Below are 16444 nucleotides of genomic sequence, written 5' to 3'. Positions count from 1 at the left end.
TACCTAATATAAATACCTTTCCTTCTCTAGCCGTTTACATAATTGATTAAAAAAAAAGCCAGAGATTTACATATATAAAAACTTAAAAAGCATAACCAGCCACCTCTCTAACCATGGATTGCTCGTATCGTATTACAGGTGGCATGGTTCATACATAAATATGGTGGAATTTTATTTTTGTTTGAATAAATATGAGAGGAAATTCACATGATGCTTATTGTAATATGGGGTTAAGGTACCATGTCCCCCCCCAGAGCAGTTTCATTAATCAAAGCTTGAGTACAGCCGCATCGGCCCTTATTTCAAAAAAAATATATATATATGGAGGAAATTAGTTTAATGTATTATTCCTTGGATTATAATATATGCTTAATTGCTTATATACTAATTCACCAATATTGCATGTTCCTCTTAAATCCTCTACGAGAATTTGAAATTTTATAAGAATGAGAGGACAGGTGCTCCTATTATATAGGAAGCTACATATCAAATACTCAATTAGAAAAAAAGAAGCTAGCTAGGTTTAATTAATATTTTTTGGACAGTAGCTAGGTATGATTAATTAATTGGAAGAATTGTGTGCATAATACGTACTGTAAAATAAATAGATAATAAAAAAACGTAGAGATGATCCAAGAGGGATTGAGAGCTAGCAAAACCATGATGCTGATGATTAATTTCTCATTTAAAAGTAGATATGACTTGTATAAACTTTCATATATAGCACCATTGGATTAAAATGTACGTCTACCTTCCACACACTGGAAATTAAATTCTAAATCTGAAAAGATGCATATAAGACTGTGTGGGAATACATTAGCAACCACTTTACTGCTGGGAAAGTGAAGGAAATTAAATTGGGGATGACCGGATGAGATCATTGCGTGTGAATAAGTGGTGGCTGAAACTTAAAAATTAAGTTCATGCTTTTGCTTAGCTAACTAGCTCTGCTATTTTGAAAATATATGTTTCTCTTTCTTCTTTCTGCTATTCTGTTTTGTAGGTCAATTTTAATGGTGGATGTGGCCAAACTTTACGTGAGATGGCATCCATTCTAATTACAATGTCTACTTCACATCATATCATTGCACAATTCGAGTGGGGCATACATACCATCTTCTGCAATTTGTTTTGTTGTTATCACATGCATATATGGCTGGACTTCGTCAAATTAATTCCTTCTTAATAATAAAAATCTAAACCCCATTAGATATTACCAGGATGAAAATTAGTGCAGGATCATATTCAGTGTAGGATGGAATAATTCATTGATTTTGATTGACAAGCAGATAGATCTAGAAGTCGATTTCCGGCCGGTCAGGAATATATATAAATTTTAGCTAGCTAATTGGTTTACATGAATATATGCTTTTGGAGAAAATTCAAATAGATTTGAGCCGTGGGAAGAAGGCACACATTCACAATCACAAAGGTTCGATACCATGCATGAATCAAAAGACGTAGATGTTGCGTGCTCCAGTTGAAGATGGATACGTAAATTAATCTAAAATGGGTATCTACCAAATTCTAAGTTTATGAAAGTGAAACTGTCTGCTAGTCATTATAATAAAGATGCTGACAGCTAGTTGTTAAATGATTGACAAGTTTATTCTAAAAAAAAAAAAAATGATTGACAAGTTTAGAACTGGAACTATGAACTATCCATCTAATTCGGTTCTGTGGGCAATCGAATACAACTGGGGTGGAGTGTGGGCTGGATGGTGTGTACTGTGTAGAGAAGAGAAGCCCATGCATCAACTTTGAATATTTGATACCAACAAAACAAACAAGATTTTTGGAAATTCTAAGAAGGCTAATACTAGCACGTAGCAATAGTAAAAGGCCCGGCCTAGGTCAACCAATAAGTGATCCCTTGTCTCCAATTTGCCAAATAAGAGAGTCACACTGGTTTGAACACAAGTGCTTTCCAAACATCTTCGGCCAAATTCATATTGAGAGGTTTGATTCACGACATTTATTTCTTGAAATATTTTCACCGGTATCGAGATGTTTTTAGATCCGAAACACTAATACATTTGCAGATAGAGTTTTTCTATTGGACCTCCAAATTTACTCACTTGACCTCTATGCTTTTTACACCTCTTATCAAATCTTCAAATACTAAATTTACTCACTAAACCTCACTAAATTTCCTCAAATAACCTCACTCATATAATTTGCAAACAAATTATTATCTTTAAAATAAAAATTTTAGTCATTTCAATGATTTAATCACTCTATAAATCTTAACTAAATATATATTTCTTAATCAAACTTGAGTTTCATAAATTTATGTCTAATCAATAAGAAAATGTCATGAACTATTATGTTTTTTTTTTAAAAGAAATTATATTTTAGTTGTGCAAAAAAAAAAAAAGAGGAAATCATTTATTTTTATTCTCAAAAAAAAAATCATTCGTTTTTTAATGTTTATTTTTTCTGTATTTTTTGTACCACATGATTAATTATTTAAATATTTTTAATTTTTTTTTTCTATTTTAGCTATGCTAAAAAAAAATGAAGAAATCATTCATTTTTTAATGTTTTTTTTTTCTGTATTTTTTGTTACAACATGATTAATTATTTAAATATTTATAGTGTCTTTTTTTTTTTTTGCAAATATAATGGATTGACTTAGATTTAGGTCATAAATCATAAGAGGATTTATTTTGTTTTCCCTCACCAATATGCGTTCAACATATATATCATACATTTTTATGTTATATGATCTTAATCATATTTTTATTTCTTATTAAATATATATGAATGCTTTAATGAGTATGTAGTGAAATTGGAAAATGAAAATAGATAAGGAAAATAATAAGGAATACAATCTAATATTATTGAATTGGAAAGTCTACATAAAATAAATATAATATTTTTTTAGTATAATTATTGTCCTTAATAGTTATTTTATAGTAGGTTATATATGTCATTTAATAATTCATAATCGAGTGAGGTCAAGTGAGCAAATTTGGAGGTCCCAATAGAAACTCTCTTGCAGATACCAATAATTTAGACATTGTTCTGAATCGACCCAAAAGACTCTTGTTTATCTATACTATTATTAAGAGAAGAGGCTTTGTTAGCCAAAACTGAAAATTTTGACAGATTTAACATTGAAATATTAAAAAACTTTAAGAATAAATTAAATCACAAGGGTAAATTGGATAATTATAAAATAAATTTTTATTAGAAAATAAAAAAGAAATGATCCCACAACCCCTACTTTTTCTCCTACTATTTTCTCTCTATAATAACTATTTTATTTCATTTTTTTTTTCTTAAAGAAAAATTATTACACATGCAGAGCATGTATGAAGAAGGCTAGTTATTTATTGAAGGAAGACAATACATATTTATTGGGTGCATTTTCAACAAATCACACGACCAATTACCTTCCTTAAAGAACCAGAATCAAACACATTAGGCCCAGCCCAGAATGATGTGATTGGACCTCATTCCAAATCAAAGAAAAATGACCACACACACTCTTATTAGTCAAAATGAGAACAAGGAAAGCACAGTTGCCAACAGAAACCGTTGATCGGATTTGGGAGCGAAAATGTGGAGCCGAAAGTCAGCTCTGATCGGAGTTTTGGGTTGCTTTTGTATCTACACAACATTTCTTACCAGCGTCATAGCTTCGTCTCAGGAATCGCTGCTCGGATCCGCCCGCGTCGTTTTTCAGGTAAGCGAAAATGGAGTTTTGAATTACAGTGAAACCAAACACTGAAGCCATTTGGACATGTTGTTTGTATTTGCAGACCAATTTTGGGGACATTGAATTTGGGTTCTTCCCAGGAGTTGCACCCAAAACCGTTGACCACATTTTCAAGCTGGTCCGTCTAGGTTGCTATAACACCAACCACTTCTTTAGGGTCGACAAGGGTTTTGTGGCCCAAGTCGCCGACGTGGTCAGCGGAAGATCGGCCCCTATGAACGAGCAACAAAGAGCAGAAGCGGAGAAGACCGTGGTGGGTGAATTCAGTGATGTGAAACATGTCAGAGGCATTCTATCAATGGGAAGGTATATAGTTAACTGTTTGATAGTGTTTTGACTGTTTGTGTGGTTCATATAAACAAGTACCATGTTTTGAAGTATGAGTTTACAGGTCGGTAAGATTGTTGATTTCTGCATCTGGGTACTTATTGTTTTGTGCCTGATTTTGTGTAGATATGAAGACCCAAATAGTGCGGCTTCCTCATTTTCGATGCTTCTTGGAGATGCTCCTCATCTTGATGGTCAGGTAGGTATGGTGTTTGCAACTAGATTGTCTAGGTCAGCATCACCTATTGAGCACGATGAGTAATGCTGTGTTTGGTATAATTCCTTTTGTCAGTACGCAATATTTGGTAAAGTGACTAAAGGTGATGAGACTTTGAGAAAGCTTGAGGAAGTCCCAACTCGTCGCGAGGGAATTTTTGTAATGGTATGCTTATTGTTCTGCATTTACTTCTAGAATATTAGTAAATTATCTCTTCTTCTTTACTTGACATTTTTTATCAGCATGAATTGCTTTGTGAGATAATATATCTAGTTATTTAGTTGTAATGTGTCCACTTATTCTTCACGGTTCTAAGATGTCTGTAGATTGCCATTACATCTGTTGTATAACTGTATTCCTAATGCCAGTAGGAACTTGGGCAATTTCATTCTGCTAGATAGTTGACATGTAATTGGGTGTCTTGTGGCCCTTTTTTTTTTTAAGTAATACATTTGTTTATTGTAGAGTCATTTCTCGTTATTTGGAATATGGATGTTATATATCAACCAAGAGTATTGTTTAATACTTTAAGACCTGTGTCTCGGACATTAGATATCCTTATAGTTGATTTCTTGAGCTGAATGCAGTAAAACAATGCTTTCCTGCTCTGCCTTAATGGTCTATGTATGCTCCCAATTATGCTTTTAATGTATTTGCTGGGGATTTCAACAATTTCATCAATTTGATCAAGGATTACAATCACTGCATTCTTGGCTCTGAATTGGTTTCTTTCTTTACTTATTTTTTGTTTCTTCTTTTTCAGCCGAACGAACGTATTACAATTCTGTCATCATACTACTATGGTGAGAGTCAACCATCCTGTCATTTGTTTTTTTGCAATCTAATTTCATATAAAAGTAACACTTTAATGGAATATGGTGCATGAATGATCTCTCAGAGCTACATGGTCCTGCAATGGAACATACATGTTCAGTAAAATTACCTTGTCTAGGAAAAGTTGAGTTTCATAATCTTCGAATGAATGATGTCTTAGTGTTTCTGAAATCTATAAAGGCTTTGAGAAGAGAGAAAAAGTGAAGGGGAGGTAGGTATAATATAATTGTAATGAAGGCTGGTATTGTTTTATATTTTCTCATATCCTGGTTAGAATTTCTCACATTTGTTATTTCTAGCAGTGTATAATAGAGGTCTCGACTCTTGACTCGCTATTAACTTAAATAAATGACTAGATTACTAGTATGTAGTAGTGGTATGTTTTTCACTAGGTTGAATCCAAGGCTGGAGTTGAACCATGCATATTGCTGAGTACTCTTCTTCATTTCTTGATGCATCTCTGCCAAATGAGCATACATCTAGGATTTGCATGGGAGTTATTGGTTGTCACAGTTAATTAATTGAATTTACATTGTGGTTTTTGCGTGATTGTGCTGCTGTTAGATACCGAAATGGAGAATTGTGAACATGAGAGGTCAATACTGAAGCGGAGACTTACTGCATCTGCTATTGAAATCGAAAGACAGGTAAAAGATGGCAAGTTGTTAACCACATGTTTTCTTGAAACATTACTATGTAAACATTGACTCATCCTTTGTCCTTTTCCAGCGAATGAAATGCTTCCCATGAAATAGAAGGCAATGTAAGCATGAAAAAATGTTTTGGGTTGCCGCCACCCATCCAGATATCAGTGGTTGTAATGTTGTATTGTCCCAGACAAAAGCTTAGAAACGGCGAGGAAAAGTTTAAAGATTGATCTGTTTGCATGGAAAAAAAAAAAAAAAACACTTTTGACACTATTTATGTTGTTGATTGGATAGAGTTATGTACATGAAGAGAGAAAGGCAACAACTAAAACTTGCTACTATCTTTGCCTCTGTAAATTTAGCTAATGATAACTGTCAGGGAAAATTTCAAGAAGAGTACATCAAGTATTGGCCGTTCTAACCTTTCGTGAATCAAGTTTTGTTAAAATCAAAACGGTACATCAAGTTCAAATTTCTACTCAATTTGGGTACATGCCGTTACGGGTTCTGTTTCAATGGCTGCCATTGTCAAATAATTGAAGGGTAAAATAGGATTTTTACAGTTTCCTCTCTCTCTCTCTCTCAAGGCCCTCTCAGACATTCTCAGTCTCTCAGACTAGCTCCTCTCCTCTCTCTCTCTCTCTCTCTCCTCCCCCTCCTTCTCTCTATCTAAAGACTTAGATGCTCAGTCTCTCACTCTCTCCTAGTCTCTTCGACAGTCAACGGCACCGGTACGGAAGGCCAGCAGCACCTCCTAGTCTCCTCCAATCTGGATCCGATCTGGCCCTGTCCTCGAGTCCATTCCGGCACCACCAAGAATATAAAGCCTCACAACCCTTTCCCTCAATCTCAAGCTCCTCTTATTCGAGGTCCAAACCACTTTTAACAAATACACACAGTTCTCCAACTCTCTCTCTCCCCCTACTCTCTATGACTCTATCTTTGATAGTCGAGCTATATACTTTCAGTTTTCCCGTGCGATGACGGACGTCGATGGAACGAAGCCCACTAGTTTTGATCTTCAACTGGTTTCTGGGAAAATTCCGGCGACGTTTTGAGATGCATGTGGTGAGAATCCTTCTACTCTTCAAGCCTTATCTTCTGGTGTGATCAATTTCAAGTTTTGATTGGGTTTTGAATAATTGGTGTTTTTGGGTAGCGTCGGTTGTCACTGTATTCGTGGTTTCCGGCGACTTTTCTAGAGCTCCTTGATTAGTTTTTGGCAGTTGTTCTAGTCCTAGACCTCAAATTGATACTTGGCTGGACATGATTCGTGAATGATTTGAGTTGGAGAGCTCGCTGATGTTCACTGTTGGAAATTCCAATGAATGATAAGATGAGCTAATTCTTCATGAGGAATTGAAATCAGCCTTGTGAATCGTGGAGTAAACGCCGCCGTTGTCTCTGGAATAGCTCCACCACAGCAACCCAGAAGCCCGTCAAAGTCGCCGTCGTCTCCACCACATGTGGGAGATGATCCTCTAATATTTGTTTTTATTTTATTTTATTTTTTTATCAATCATTGAGGAGACGGATTTGCCCTACAAATTTGACCAAAATCACATTAACTAACGGAACCCGTAACGGCATGTACCCAAATTGAGTAGAAATTTGAACTTGATGTACCGTTTTGATTTTAACAAAACTTGATTCACGAAAGGTTAGAACGGCCAATACTTGATGTACTCTTCTTTAAATTTTCCCTATCTGTCAAATAGCTGGAAGTGTTTATTCTTGCAAATGTATGAGCTCATAATCTATTGAGAGACCATTGGTGAGGTCTTGATTTGGACCATTCCATGATGCAGGTCGAGCAGGAAACCGAAATCCCGATCCAAGGGGACCGTCACTGTTATTGGGCTACACTGAATGGCGGCAGATATGAATGCTATGTTGCCCAGTGCTGTTTATGCCATATCTTAAAGCCCAACAATGCACGAAAGTGGGTGAACATAACCCTCGACTTAGCTAGTTTTGCGATGAAAATGTTACAGAAAACTCTTCTTAAGACAACCAAACTGAAGACGTAGAATCTTAAAAAGATGAAAGAGCATTGAGTGGCGAGAAGTTAGTACAAAAACAAAATCTTGGGACCCTGAAAAGACTCAAAAGAGTGTTCCACTTTGTCAACAAAGTTCGCAGAAAATTTTGGTTCCCTGGAGACATGTCTAAGCACAATCATTCTTTACTGTGTACATCTATGCCGCATTGATGAGAAGTTGAGAACCTTGGCAGGTCCACTTTTGCAAATTTGAAATATTTTGAAATCCCCAACAAGTTGGAAGCACTTCAATTCTAGAGGTTGTAAACACTGCTTAGAATCCTCAAGTGTTCTTTCTCCCTGCACCGTAAGTCCATAAAGCCGAAAGCCGACGAAGAGTTAAATTCAGTTGACAATTTGACGGTCATGAATTTGGTTAAAACCTGTCACTGGCGGCAGAGACAAAGCTTCAGGTCATGATCATGTGTGTATGGTGTAAATTTATGTAGCAAACCAGAATCTGGTTAAAAGTTAAAACCTACTTTACCATTTCGAAAACGCTAGAGATGATGGCCTACACCAACATGAACATGGGGGGATCACAGTCACATGTCTGAATCTCGTACAGTAAGGAGGAATTGTTTAACGAAGAAGATGGTGACCTACCTCTTGTTTTTGTTCATAACAGTATGCAGCATCATAATAATGATTATCTGAACCACACATTACAACAATGGCCAATGTCAATGCTCCTCTCCAGTCTCCCCCCATTGCATGTGTTTCAAGAATTTTAATTCGTGGAAACATTACATGTGCTTCCTGCCCCTGATGAACCCATAAGATCATTTACGATCACTTAATGAAATCTTATCTCCTAATTTCATTTGCGGATCTGAAGTGTCATGGCGTCAATAAAGAGAAGTAAACGACAACTGTTATCGTTCTGATTTATGCTCGATTTGTCTTCCTTGATGAAAACAAGAAGTATAATATGTTCAATGAATTGTCTCCGAAAAAAACTGAACCTACTATGGCTGTCTCCAGCAAGGGAGGGCTATTTTTTATTAAACCGTCTCCAACAATTTTTAATTTTTTTTTTTTTTGAGAATCAACCGTCTCCAACAGTTAAGGGCTAAATTATAGCCCTTCAATATTTTATTATTTAAATTAATTGTATTAATATTGATATACTTCTATTCCTATTCAAAGTACAATTAATTTTGGGAGCAAAATAGTTTTTCAACAAAGATATATAGGTTTCGTTGTAAAACTATAAGATAAAAATATAAAATGTAATATTTTCTTCTCAGTAAATTAAAAAAAATAAAATTACATCGGTTAAGAAAAATATTAGTCATAACTTGGTCTTCTACTCGCTGAAAATTTTTCTATATATGCATCGGCAGTGTAAGTGGCTCGGGACATATTAGATGATATTAGCCCTTGATATTTGAAGTCAATTTTTTTTATAACTAAAGAGTGCACTTGATTGTCCATTCATGTTGGTGAAAGTGCACGTCGATGCTCTGATTCCCTTCCCTCTAGTACTTGCACAGCACATGCATATAGCATCTCTGCTTTCTCTCCGCCATGTGCTAGCTATAGTCTCATTTACATCACCGACCTGGGCTATCTTTAGGACCAAATTTAGCCCTCAATTTAACCCTTTAGCCTTTTGTGAGTCCTTGTTGGTCTGTTGGTGATGAAATTGGGGCTATATGCCTATATAATGGAAATTAGCCATGTAGCCTCTATTACTGGAGATGACCTAAGGGCATCTCATCTCCAATAGTGGAGTCAAAAGCCAAAATGACTAAGGGGCTTTTGTTTCACCATCTCTAACCCAAATAAAAAAGGGTGTCAAAATGACTTTTGAGCCATACATTGTGTCAAAATGGCGAAGGAATGAAGGTAGAAAGCCAAAATAGTTTTTTTTTTGGGGGGGGGGGGGGGGGGGGGGCTGGGCTGGGCCCACCTTCCACTATCCAATCTGCAGCCATGATCATTACACGCCAGAGGGAGAAAAGAAGGTCTAGACGCACTAAACGACAAGATTGAGTGGACTGAAGGCTGGACGTGCCAGACACGCACGATGGCGTAGGCTGACACTGGGCCGCAAATGCGCCATAATCTGATGTGGGCTTCCAACAACTGGGAAATGAGCAGCTCTGATTCACTCGATTCAAAATGGAAGGCTCTGATTAATTGGTACAAAAAATGGGTATGACTTTTGACTAAAGAAGATTGGAGATGAAAAATATGAATGAATAGTAATGACACCGGGGTGTCAAATTTTGCAAATGACTTTGACTTTTGACTCCAAGGTTGAAGATGGCCCAAGTAGCGAGCAAATGAAACTAGCTTTCGAACTTCTAGATCTAGCCAATGGAGCCGAAGAATTCAATGATTCCACATGGTGAATTTGCAAAAAGTCTAGGTTACCATTAACATGTTAGAAATGGTGATCAGTTCCATCAGTGGACTGAGCTACGCTGACTTTAGGGTCTTATGATGTTTCACATACATGAGAGAGTCTTAAAGTGAAGGAAGTCGAACATACTCACGTGGCTAACAAATGCCTATACAAGGAATCACGAGCCTACATGGAACAATGGGGGTCGATCTTTAACCCCATCTGCAATATTTGTGTTTTTATGTTTCGCTGCTCTATCTGCTTCCTTGCCTTGACATCTTTGGTGCCCTTGTTGGTTCGATTCTGGGAATTCACTAGACCTGTCACATGGAGAAACGACGTTCCGAGATTTTTGTTGCGTCTTGTATCAATCTAAATTCATCTTATTCAACGTAAATGTGACCGAACAACAATAAAGGGGGAAAAAAGAGGTCATGGATCGTCGGTGGGGTTTTAGTTTTAGCGGTAGAGATTATTTACTCGTATGCTTAAAAATCAGAATTTGAAACTCCGCCCACTGCTTTGTTGTAGAGATAGTCGGGTGAGGCAATCAGCTCGAGCGACAAAACTTTAATAAGAAATGACTCAAACTTAGTCCAACGGCTCAATCCAATGTAATTTGTTAGTTTATCTATGTTGTTACAAAGAGAAGATATTTACATTTTATAAAGCCAATTTTTATTGTTTGAGAATTGTAAAGGTTCAAATGTTTGAGCTTTGGGATTTTACAATTTTATCACAAACCAAATTGCATGCCCTAATTTTCCTTTTTTATTTTACAGCTGTTTTGTATAAGTGAGCAGTAAGTTCTATAATGAGGTTTACTTATTAGAGCTTTGTTATCCATTCAATGCAAGAACTTAAACTCTGATGTTTGTATTTTCTTAGAGGTGATTCAGTAATACTGTGCGGATATATGAATATTCACTTTCTTCCAAAAATTGCATGCCCTAGTATTTCACGAGGCATACAATGGACATAACTATTCATCACATCACTTTCAATATGGGTCCGTGAGCAATCCGCCTAACAGCCATTGTTGCTTGGTGCCCTCGAATGAATATTGTAAAGAGATAATCGAGAGTATAACTGTAGAACAACTTAATTTTGGTTGTTTCGTTCATGTCCAAATAACTTATTGACCATAATTTAATAAAATCGGACCAAAAAAAACTAGAAGGAGAAGATGATGATTTATTAATGACTGATTGTTACTGGCAGAGAAGACACGTAAATCTAGCCGCTGCCGTCGCCGGCGGGTAGTGTGAAGCACATCAATTAGTCGGCCGTTAACTTTGTATTAATTCAATGCATGCCAAATCCCATGCGCAGTCTTATTAGGTTTACTTTGGTTAGTTAATCGACGTCAAAGAATTTCCAAACCAAACAATTTTTTAAAAAAAGAAAAAAGAAAAAAGAAGGTGCAACGTGATCGGCTTTGGCGTTATCGATCTGTCTCCATCCCTTCAATAAATTTGGTTGGAACCTTCTAACATTTGCTTCTAGTCATCTTATTTTCTTCTTCTGCACTTTTTTTTTGTCCTTTTTGAACTAATCTATAGTTAAGTGCATGTGTTCTACCCTCGACTTTAATGTGGTCGATCTGGGCTAAGAAGCACAGCCCCGGTTAGTACGAAGCTTTTGAAAATCGAAATAAAGGTTTCATATATGGCTGTCTTTTATTATGTGATTTCATAATATGGTGATGTTACTATGTCCTAATTCATAGATCTTTACAGCCAAAGCGTTCATTTGCATTGTGTGAAAACTCAATCAGATTATTATATACGCACGACAATATCTTACGATGGACATGATGTTGGCCTCAAGTTCATCTATGGGCTATACGACATGCACTGCATTAGACTTCCTCATCTTTATGTTAATTAGAAGTTCACATAAAATAGGCTGCCATGTGATTTAATTGTGTGATAAAAATTGTTCATCATTTAGATTTCTTTGCAAGGACTAATTACGTAAAAGATTCGTCAAATCACTTGTTATACAGAATGACGGAACAAAGACCTGCTTATTCTTAAATCCAGGGGATGAACTTAATTAATGATGTAAATATTTTGTTGTCATGAATTTGTAATGTAAAATATGATTTTTTGTTGTTGTATGAAATATGGTATCCAATGAGCATATGTTAGAGGCATATATAGTCTAGCTAAACTGCTAAACCATGCAAATTTTGTTTGGTAGAACTGGACCGAGAACGGTACCAATGGTAGTAATTTAAATGGAGGTATAATTTTCTGTAAAAGAAAAGGATCAGAAAAGTGCGGGGAAAAAAACTCATTTATGAAACGTCTAAGCTGTAATCAGGTAAACTTGACCATAGGTATAATGTCAAAATCCCTCTGTTGGCGCCAATGACCATGTGGAGTTATGAACATAACCCAACTCAACTATGAATTTGGTCAAATCGTGGTGTTTGGCCACAATAAACGTGAAATTAACCAAGACCGAAACTTAACTGTGTGCTACCTAGCTAGGTGCATGCATGGTAACGAAGTCCCTAACATGAACCTCGTTGCGGCACCATTCATCAAGGTTGAGATGAAAACTAATGCACATGCATATAGTAGCTAGGAGTCGTTTATATATATGATCATTAACTTTAGGCTGCTGCTGGGTATACTTTGAAGTTGAAATTGTTGATCGAGCCAGCTAGCAAACTTTGTCTTGGTTGGGGCTCATGCTGTTGTTTGGTTACTTATCATCGATTCTTTCATGTCAAAGACAAGATGCAGTAAAAACTGCAATCGGGATTTTCATGCAGTAGTAATCCTAAGCCCTAGAGCTTAATTCCGGTCACATATATCGACAAATGAACTTTGACAAAATAGAGAGCAGGAAGCACGCCGGAAAATAATGCAACACTTCCCGATTAGCTGCAGATACAATTAATCCTTAACCCTAGCTACAGTTCATGGATTACCTTGACCATGCAATCAAAAAGGTAGAACCGAAAGCATGCTCAACCCTAAACTTCTTTCTTGCGTTTTTGGGAAAACCATTAGGTGTGAAATTGAAAAGAAGCTGTATATAAAGCACAATTATGGGTAATTAAGTACAGTCTATTTCCAATATGCTTGGCAGGGAATCCGGTTAGTTTAAGGCAGGCGAGACACACGTGCCATGATGTAAACCAATTTGTGGAGAATAACATGTGGGGGAATGGGAATGCATCGTATTGGTGGGTTTATATATTTATATAAGATGAGATTGGTCAACATTCAACGATGTCGCACTTAATTAATGATTGCCATTGATCGCCATTATCCATCTTGGAGCTTACAATTCTCAAGAGCCTCACGCCCTCTCGATCTACTTTACCCCATCACCCCGATATAGTAATTTAACACACACACACACACATATTAGCTGACATTACGATTATGTCATTTTAGATTTTGAGTTAAGATGCTGAAAAAAAAAAAAATAATAATAATTGAGCGGAAATTAACCAGTACGTAGAGAAAAATGTTGTTTTGGTTACCAAATATATAGATGAGATTAAAATCGATAAGTAAATAATAAGAATATGTTAAACAACATATTACTGCGACTCTTCCAATACAATATTGTTTCGACTTAATTACTTCTACGGTTCTACCACTATGTGAGGCTTTTTTTTTCATTTCGAAAGAATGAAACACCCACTTAAATACTATATCATATCATTCATCTGACATGATACTTTCCATTCAAACAGACATTATACAATTAGGGTCCATTTGCTTAATTTTTTAATTGTATTATTGTTCAAATTTGAGGAACTGGAGTGAAAAAAAGATAACATGGGCTTGCGTGCTGTGACTGACACAAAGAGGCCCGGAACGTAGGGTGAGAAACAGGCACACTTGCCTTAACCCACTTGAACTCTAACCCCAGTTTGGGAACACGCCCAGAAAAGATAGTATGGCGTATCTCCCATTCCCTCAATTAGCTACCTTCCCCTCTTTTCTATTTCTATTTTTCCTTTATAAATCAAATAATTTTTAAATAAGTTTTATCCCTCCCTCTCAATCTTCTCGATCACCAAAACCCTATTTAATAACATGCCTTAGCCCACTGCTTTCTCCCATGCACTAGTCTCCCTCTTCCTGATCTCTTCCTCTCATATCCCACAACAACATAATTACTTCCATCTCTCTCTTCTCTCTCTCTACCCTTATCTAATTCCCTTCTCTCCATAAGTAGTTGTCTCCTCTCTCAAACATTTCCTCCATCTTTCCCTCATTCCCTTATCTTATATATTCTGCTTCGATCTGCTCTGACAACTAAACTACCACTCTTGCTCTAGCTGCTCGCCTCAGGTTTTCTGTTTTCCTCAGGCCATATATCCAGCTCCTTCATTCTCATCAAGTCTATATATTAATTGAACTACTGCTCCTACCTCTTCCGTCTGACAAGTACCTGAAACTAAAAGAGCTAGCGAGTCCTTCCAACAATGTCTGGCAGAAGATCATCACGTTCGAGGCAGTCGGGCGGTTCCAGGAATAACAACATCAGCGACGATCAGATCGCTGATCTCGTATCCAAGTTACAGCAACTTCTTCCTGAGATTCGCAATAGGCGCTCGGACAAGGTATATACTTCTTTAATAATATAAACGTACGCCAATAATATTGGATATTGTTTTGATGAGTTTTATTCTCTGCTCTGCAAGAGGGAAAGCTATAGCAGTTATTAGTTATAGTTAGATGTGTGCATTCCCTTTTGTGTGGTCTTTATTGTGTTGCCTTTATAAGAAGGTAGATAAGTCACACTCACCGCTCAGGCACCACAGCTAGCTAGCCCTTCTCTCATGCATTCATTTATTCCATCTGTAGCCACAACTTGCAGGTGTGGTGTGTGCTGTGGGTGTGGGTTGTGGGACTCCAATTGTTCCCCAACTCGATCCTCATTCATATGTAGTTTGTTTAATATATGCCTCGCTTATAATTTTGGTCTAGGTCAAATGCTAATCGTACATGTTACTGGGATTCTGTAGGTGTCAGCATCCAAGGTCCTGCAGGAGACTTGCAACTACATCAAAAACTTACACAGAGAGGTCGACGACCTGAGTGACCGCTTATCTCAGCTTTTGGCTACGACTGACATGGATTCCGACCAAGCCGCCATTATCCGGAGCTTACTTATGTGATCGTCGATCCACCATTACTATTACTCTATATATGAAGTCTCTGTTTTGGTCATGATCATCAACGAGTCTGTTCTAGCTAGCTACATATATGTCTGGCTAAGCTATAGCTAGGGTTTGATCATTAGTCACAATTATGAAAGTGTTTACACATGGATGCATGGACGTCTTCATCGATCTCCATGGTATCGCTTTCCAAGTCTTCTAGTAACTAATTAACTTCATATATATATAATAAAGCGCTTTTCCTTGTAGAAGTTCTAACTAATTTTGTGTTTAGATTTTTTTGCATCTCAGTAGATATATCTAGCTATATGCATACACATATATGTGCCTTTTGTCCCAGATAAGTGAATTTATAATATTATCCATTATTGTCGATTATGACACATATAATGTATGAATAGTATTGAACTAAATAAGCAGATATATAGTAATCTTCTTTGTTGTTTCTTGCATTATTCATTTAAAAATCTTGGATGTGGACCTGTTAAAAGGCAGAAGTTGAGGGTGACAATGTCGATATAAACATGTGACATTACCCCACAGGTACCAAATTCAATTGGTAACGAGGTTACACCAAAGATGAATAAACCTCCATTCATTGTTTCTTTCCCGTTATTAATTTGCTCAAAGTTTACTATGACCATTAGAAATAATCCGATGAGAAATGAGCATCGACGATGCAGACAATCTCTGGTGTCGTGGTCCAAAGTTAACCATATATATGTTTTTCGTCGGATAATTAAGGTAGTTAGAGTGTGTAGTCATTACGACAACTAACTCGTACTCAAAGCATTGTCAATGTCATGCTTAACTTAATTAATTAGCTACCCTCAAGTACGTAATTAATTAGATAAGGCACGAAATTAAAGGAGTTACGTACCTAGCAACCAAGAACTTTTACAGTGACATCCCAATAAATTAAAGGAGTTACCTAGCTACCAAGAACTTTTACAGTGACATCCCAATTCTGTTGTTTTGGTACAAGAAATGATCCAAGTGACTCCACAATTGGTGGTCGGAAATGAAGCAATGTGGATGGTTTCTCTAGCCTTTGTACGTCAATAAATAAATGAACAAATTGAGTTTAACGTCTTTAATGTTGACCCAATTATAACCCTAGAGGCCTACAGCGTTAAATTCAAG

At 36.6% G+C, this 16444-nt stretch overlaps 2 protein-coding genes across 2 annotated transcripts; both read left to right on the top strand.

The window, feature by feature from the left end:
• The first annotated feature begins 3490 nt into the window (after nt 1–3490).
• LOC133709902 (peptidyl-prolyl cis-trans isomerase CYP23) lies at nt 3491–6090 on the top strand. The gene is made up of 7 exons (XM_062135850.1): nt 3491–3691; nt 3768–4030; nt 4178–4250; nt 4344–4433; nt 5032–5071; nt 5667–5749; nt 5832–6090. The coding sequence occupies exons 1-7, from the start codon at nt 3566–3568 to the stop codon at nt 5850–5852; spliced, it is 696 nt and encodes a 231-aa protein (XP_061991834.1). The 5' UTR covers nt 3491–3565; the 3' UTR covers nt 5853–6090.
• Nucleotides 6091–14193: 8103 nt separating this feature from the next.
• LOC133710035 (transcription factor PRE6) lies at nt 14194–15563 on the top strand. The gene is made up of 2 exons (XM_062136008.1): nt 14194–14740; nt 15146–15563. The coding sequence occupies exons 1-2, from the start codon at nt 14603–14605 to the stop codon at nt 15296–15298; spliced, it is 291 nt and encodes a 96-aa protein (XP_061991992.1). The 5' UTR covers nt 14194–14602; the 3' UTR covers nt 15299–15563.
• Nucleotides 15564–16444: the final 881 nt, after the last annotated feature.

The sequence above is a fragment of the Rosa rugosa genome, chromosome 5 (genome assembly GCF_958449725.1).
Source record: "Rosa rugosa chromosome 5, drRosRugo1.1, whole genome shotgun sequence".
NCBI lineage: Eukaryota > Viridiplantae > Streptophyta > Magnoliopsida > Rosales > Rosaceae > Rosa > Rosa rugosa.
Note: the sequence above shows the minus strand (reverse complement) of the source record. Positions and strands in the feature narration are given on the sequence as shown.